At 39.6% G+C, this 7,408-nt stretch overlaps 1 protein-coding gene across 1 annotated transcript; it reads left to right on the top strand.

The window, feature by feature from the left end:
- Positions 1 to 4,427: 4,427 nt before the first annotated feature.
- On the top strand, positions 4,428 to 6,408 carry LOC148878402 (acyl-CoA--sterol O-acyltransferase 1-like). Its single transcript, XM_088954195.1, has one exon. It carries the CDS (start codon positions 5,141 to 5,143, stop codon positions 6,269 to 6,271), a length of 1,131 nt encoding a protein of 376 aa, XP_088810321.1. The 5' UTR covers positions 4,428 to 5,140; the 3' UTR covers positions 6,272 to 6,408.
- The last annotated feature ends 1,000 nt before the right edge of the window (positions 6,409 to 7,408 follow it).

Raw genomic sequence — 7,408 nt, 5'->3', positions numbered from 1 at the left:
CATCTACATGATCATTTGGCTCAAATGATCCATCGTACTTGTCTAGGGGAAGTACCTTGAAATCTTTTGGCATTGGGACGACAAAGAGTTCAAGAGCCAGGGGAGATGGCACAGAGAGGAGCGGAGTGGCTTTTGCTACTCCCGAGCTCGCTTCTTCCTTTAGTTCGGGTAGGATCTAGGCTGTAGCTCGGCGAGATCTGTGGCGTCTCCATTGCTTTTTTGTTGGTTCTACGTTGGTGTTGCTGGCCTCTGTGTTGTCAGGCACCGTTCTCGCGGGGAGTGGCTCAGACTGCTGGTGATGGCTACGGATGAAGGGACCTTGCTTGGAGTCTGCGGCTAGGACCTTGAACCGATTTTCAACAAGCGGGATTTCAAACTCTGAGAATCGAGGTGATGCGGGTCTGGCAGGCTGAAGGTCTCCCGACCTATTCACATATTGTGAGGCAGGAGGAGTGGCATGTTTCTCCCTCCTGTAGGATGAGACCCGACTCCCAAGAGGGTTCTGGATTTGGGAGGTCTTTCCCCAACGAAGGAGGTGTTCATTCTAGCGGCGAGGCTTGACTAGTTGTGCGGCCGGATGCTGAGGCGAAACCGACTTGCTGGTTCTGAGGCAGTGGTGGAAACTGCTATTGGTACTGGTGCTAATAGACTTGGTGCAACACTTGCTGCTGATACAACTAAAACTGTTGAAACTATTGCATTTGAGCCTGCATAGCTCACATGCAGTGCACCAGGTCTTCAAGCTGGTTTTGGCCGGTCACTGAAGGAACAATTGAGGGTTCAGTGAAAGTTGCTCCTATCGTGGAGGGGAGTGGAGCGTTCATAGATGCCATTATCTGAGGCATGTTCAGAGTAGGAACTCCATCCGCAAAGAGGGGGACAGTGAACTGTCCAATACATATTGCTGGGACCTGAAGTTGCTCTCCGGCGGCATTCATTTCTGCATTGTGTCCGACATTGTTGGAGGAAGCCATGGAAACTAAAGTTGCAAAGTTTGGTGGAAGAAGGCTTTTTGAAGCATTCCCACAGACGACACCAATTGATGGTGCACCATCTAATCACTCCTAGCTGATAGCAACTGTGCTCCTAGCTGGCGACGGACGAGATACCTGTGAGGAAGAAGAAGGATCCCCGGGGAGATCTCCCGGCGGGAATACTCCGATGCTTAAGGTAGTACCAGGAAGAGAGAGTTGCTGAGCAAAAATAAAAGGGCTAGAGTGCAGATCACGCAAGTTACCTTTGCTCTTGGGGATCAGAGATCTTATATACTGATGTCCTGACAAATCAGGTATAACCGCCTCTGATTCTCTGCTGCAGCCATTACTTGTCAGGGCTGAGCCAGTGGAAGCAAGTAACCATTGCAGAGTGCGGCCCTTCCAGACAAGGGACACCTCTCAGGGTTGGCAGGCACGATGCCGCCTGGCGAGAGACGTGGGCGTAGTCTCTTGGTTTGGTAGGTACGGTTGTTAAGCAGGAGATCTTCCTGTGATATGCCGAGCTGTTTTGCCCCGAGCTACCTTGTACCGAGCTACTCTGTGTCGAGCTACCCTATGCCTAGGTGCTTCTACCCGAGGTGGCCTACTTGAGTTTGGACATGCGAGTTTATTCTTAGGAGGTTGTCGAGCTCAACCCAAAGTGCCTTCAGCTCGGGAGATTCCTGTCTTGGGAGAATCTTAGTTCGCGGCGCTTCCTACCTGGAAGAATCTTAGATCGGGGTAATCAGAGTGTCATCTTGTAGCGAGCTGCCACGCTGGATCTTGGCGGATTGGTCGCGTTGAGTTGTCACTTATGTTGAGTCACGTCCACACGCCCTCTTATGGTCCGACCAAATCACCCTCCATCAATATTTTCCATCTAAGTTGTGGGTTAGTACTTCAACCATTTGGGCCAAATGGATAATTTCATGATGTCATGAATAAATAATACAAAATTTGAAATATAAGAAATACAAAAATATATTATAATATGAAATTTTGAAAAAAATGGACACATTTCTATTATTATATATTTGTCATATTAAAAAATAACTATGATAAAATAAACATAATTTTATTAATGGTGGACATCAAATATACTTATATACAACTTAAAACCAATGGGAAATTAAACCATCTTCCTATCTAGGGGGTGGGTTAGTGGTTCAACCCAAGGTTTTCGAGCCCTCATTGACCTGGACGGTTGGATCGTTCGGCCCAGAAACTGTCCAGGCAAGTGGTTCCATTTTACCCCAAACTCGGTTTTTGGCCAAAGACCGTTGAAAAGTTCAACAACCCGTTGACTCGAGCAATTGAACTATCGGCCCGTTCAATGGTTTTTGACTGTTTTTTATTTTTACTTTTTTTATTTTTTTAATTTGTTTGTCAAAATGGGTTGTTCGTTCTAACCAGATGGTTAAACCATCGACCTGAAAACCGATGGCCAGAACTGTTTTGTTTCTGGGTCATTTTTTAAAATGTTGGTTCAACCTTTCAAGTCAAATAGGTTAAACCATGATGTATAATTAAACATATTTTTTTAAATAGAGTAGTACAAAAAGTATGAAACAATTTTGAACACATATATAATATTATACACTAATAATATAAACAAAAATAAGTATGACAAATAATAATTATTTTATCAATGATGTAAATGAAATGCAAAATTTAAAACCAACTTGAAAATGAAACAATTTCCATATCTAGATGGTAGGTAGGTCAATGATCTAACATTCTAGGTCAAATGGGTCAATCTATGATGTCATAATTAAATAATAATTATTAAATACATACATACATACATACATACATACATGCATGCATACATACATACACACACACACACACACACACACACACACACACACACACACACACACACACACACATATATATATATATATATATGGGATACATGAATTAAAATTAATCGGAAAAACAAAATGGTTTTTCCATCCAAGTAATGGGTTAGAGGTTAAGCTATCAATTTCAAATGGATGTTATATTAAATAATAAAATACATAAAATTTTAGAAAATGTAGAAATTTGTTGACAATTTTGGGTACATTTTATAATATTAGATATTCATCATATAAAAAAGTGTGTGATTAATGAGAATTATTTTCATTAATGATAGAAATGAGATAAAAATTAGGATAAAAAATAATGAGCATTAATGTCTAACACATGACCCCTCTAACCATGTCAAATGGTTCAAGGATTTAATTAGATAGATCATTGTAGGCAAGTGGTTTGGTAGGGACGCAAATAGATCAGATCGTATTTGAATTAGGGTATATTTGAATTCGATTCGATCCAAAAATCTGATTAGATCTCATAAATATTGATTCAAATCTGAATCCAATCAATATGTTGGATATTCGAATCTGATATGACCCAATTTAATTTAAAAATAATAATAAATTATTAAAAGGAAAAGAAAATATAATAGTTGAGAAAAACAAAAAATATAAGTATTTTTCAACTATTTTCATCATATAAGAAGTTAAAAAAATGCAATATAAATAACATATTTATAAATGAATAATAAATAACATATATATATATATATATATATATATATTAAAAACTAATATTCAAACAATATATTGGAATTGCATTTACTCTTGGTAAATAAGTAATTTTTATTATCTCATAAATTAAATAATAAAAAATATAAATATAAATTTTTTTATAAATTTTATAGAAAATTTTGAATATGCATTAATATTATATATGTTTTATACTAAAAAAATATGTTTAAAAATAAGAAATATTATTAATAAAGATAGAAATGACTAAAATTCAAAAAAAAAATTAATATCTTAATCATAATCCATTTTAATGATTAAATAAACTAATGGTTCAACTGATCTAATTACAATTAATAATTTATAGGAAAATGACGAAACCATTTGATTTGAGAACAAGCTTATTGATTCCGCAAAAAGGACTACAGTTCCCCTCCTTAATTACGTTTTACCCAAAAAAACCCTCAAGAGGCCAAAGTCCACAAGGGCCACAAGAATGATTCCCTTATTTAGCACGGATTACTCTGCTTAGTTATTTAATTACAGTGGCATACTTACGCAATTGCTCTAAATTAATTCCCAATCCTCTTGTTTCTCCTGTCCTTTCCTGGGGATATCATAGGATGAAAATTAAATCTCAGTCTCCTCGGTTTTAGGCAATTCTATGGGCTATCCGGCTTGCTAGCCATCGGGAAGCTCAAGGAGGGCACGTACATATATTACATTAGGCATTAGACCTGTTCATGGGCCATGCCGGGCCGAGTTCATATTAATAGATATTTTAAGGTTTGAGTCCGAACCCGGTCCGATCATCGGGCTTATAACTTGAGCCTGAGCCTAATTTTTATAAAAAACCCAAAATCCGGGCCTAAACCCGAGTCCGAAATTTAATCTATAAAAAAGTTGAATAAAGAGATTATAAAAAAAAAGAATATTATATATTTTATAAAATATATAATGATGAATCGGATTGGACCGAGATTTTTTTGACAAATCTCGAACTTGGCCCAAAACAATCAGACTTACTGTGTTAGATCCAAGGTCAGGCCCGCGGGATAAACCAAACCCGGCTACCCGAACCATGAACAGGTATAGTAGGCACGCACATGTAGTCATTCCCATCCATCTACTGTCGATCTCATTACTGCTTCTAATCTTTGGGCTGGGCCCTGGGGGGTAGAAATACATGGCATGTGGCAATCATTTAAATGTTAAAATCTGTAAACCGTTCGTTGAAATCCAAACCCTAGAGCAGCCACAAAATAAACTTATTTTGTTTTCCAAACTCCAGCCAATAAGACACAACATGTTCATGCTCCTTGAATTCAGCATGGATTTTCCCTGCAACCACAGGCACTGATCATCAGAAGTCATTAGCCCCAACCACCGCATGCAGTGGCTAGCTAGTTTTGATGAACGCTCATTTACGTCTTGCGCCTTGGTTTAATTGCAGTTTGCACTTTGGAATCATCGTCCTCATCAACCAAGTGCCTTCGCTCTTCCCCACAGTTAACCCAACATATCTGCAACTACGTCTATATAAAAACTTCACTGAACAAGGGGAAGAGAAAGAAAAAGAGTCCAACGTAACAGAAGCTGATAATATATATAAAGAAAGAGAGAGAGCTGCGCATGGGGGGCGAAATCAAGAACTTTATCCAAGTATGGATCACAGTTTTTGTATCCTTATGCTTCTGCTACTTTGTAGCCTCAAAGGTCCCAAAAGGCAAGTTGAGGCTGTTAACCACTCTCCCCATCTGCGGCCTCTTTCTTCTTCTCCCGCTAAAACTCCACACCGTCCATCTCGGAGGTACCACAGCTTTCTTCGTCGCTTGGCTCGCTAACTTCAAGCTCCTCCTTTTCTCTTTCGGTAAGGGCCCTTTGTCATCTCACCCATCCATCTCCCCCTTCTGTTTCATCTCCGTAGCCTGTCTTCCCATCAAAATCAAACAAGACCCATCTCCACCCCAAACCCCAAATCCGTCTGCTGATTTAAATAACAAAAGAGACAACCCATCTCCCCATGATCATATAACAAGAAAATCCCCCAAATCGCTTCTTAACTATGCCATTAAAGCTCTACTGCTAGCTCTACTTATCCGAGTCTACGACTATAGACCGTATTTCCACCAAAAGATCATCTTGACTCTTTACTGCTTTCACGTTTACTTCCTCCTTGAAATCATTCTCGCCGGTGCCGCTTACCTGGCTCGCGTCCTGCTCAATCTAGAGCTCGAGGGACAGTTCGACGAGCCCTATCTCTCCACCTCTCTGCAGGACTTCTGGGGACGAAGATGGAACATCATGGTCACCAATATCCTACGCCCAACGGTATACGAGCCTACACGCGGCTTCTTTACGCAGGTAATAGGAAGGAAGTGGGCCGCACTACCCGCCACAATGGCGACATTTGTGGTGTCGGGTCTTATACACGAGCTCATCTTCTTTTACCTGGGACGTGTGGAGCCCACTTGGGAGGTTACGTGGTTCTTCATCCTCCACGGGTTGTGCTTGGTCTTGGAGATTTATGCCAAAAAGGCTTTGGTCGGCAGGTGGGGGTGGCGATTGCATGGGGCGGTGTCACGGCCGTTGGTCGCTTCGTTCGTATTAGCCACCAGTTCCTGGTTGTTCTTTCCGCAGTTCTTGCGATGCCGGGCGGATGTTAGGGCGCTCGACGAGTACGCCGCAGTTGCGGAATTTGTCAGGAATGTAGGTCAGAGTTTGCTGCGATCTACAGATTCCAAATTTCCGGTTGGTGACTGACCGACGACTGCCCACGACTACTATTGCCGTGGAGGCTGAGTGGTTCAAATTTCAAAACTTCAAATGCAACCACCCGGGCCCGGCGTTGAATCTTGATTATTTTCATTTTGACGTTAAATCAACTACATAGTACTCACAATCAGATTTAGCTCTTTGTTCATCCACTGTTCAGACGGAGACGATTAAACGTCCTGCCTGTGCCAACTTACCGGAGTATCACAATAGTGTACTACTTGTTGTACTGGATTAATTAAGTATGTCACTTTTCTGGCCTTAATTAATACCGAAATGGCAAAACCAACATCCACAGGCATATATAGGTCTCAGAGTGAGAGTCTATATCCCCTCTGGCCTTTGTTTTCTCGTAATCACCAGTGCTTTTGTTGCATAAATATATAGTTGATGTAAACAATATATATTTTAAATGAATGCCGGAATATGGAATGGTGGAACAGATCACAGCCCAATTTTCTGCAGTCTGGAGTGTCACAAGTTCTAATCAGGTCGTACGTCCATGAAAACAAATAAACAATATGGAGGTCTCGAGAGCCATCGCTCAATCCTTAGCCTTCATGGACGACCTTATCAAGAGTAAATTCTGCATGCTTCCTCCTATTTTCCATATTTTATCAGTGCAACTTGCTGCTATAATATTCAAGTCAGAATTTCTAGTTTAAGTCAACATATATCAAATTGGCTATTCTTATCTGTTTTGTTTGAGTGATTCATCAGATCTGTCATGGATGTCTATCTATATAACAATTACTCAGTGAAATTTGTCCAGTGATTAGTGACCACAAATGGGCAAAAATGATAGAAAATAGTTCATGTATTATATCAGATTATCTATACTATTTATAAAAGAACAAATTCTTTTTTTTTTTTTTTTACAATTTTTATTGGACATTTTTATTCTCTTGTTTAAGAATAAAGAGGGTATATATATCCTTTACTCTTATTTCAAAAACTGTTCATAACAATTTAGAAACTGTCTATTTATAAATTATAACCATTTAGAAATCACCCATAAATTATAAATAATTGTCTTAGAGATATTGCCACGTAAACATTTGCTAATACATATCTAAATTCAAACTCTACTTCTTTTCTATTTGGGGTGAAGTGGGGAATCAACCA

The sequence above is a fragment of the Nelumbo lutea genome, chromosome 1 (assembly GCF_056320005.1).
Source record: "Nelumbo lutea isolate HS-2025 chromosome 1, American lotus-T2T, whole genome shotgun sequence".
In the NCBI taxonomy this organism is placed as follows: domain Eukaryota; kingdom Viridiplantae; phylum Streptophyta; class Magnoliopsida; order Proteales; family Nelumbonaceae; genus Nelumbo; species Nelumbo lutea.
The sequence above is the reverse complement of the archived record's forward strand: the minus strand, read 5'-3'. Positions and strand labels throughout refer to the sequence as shown.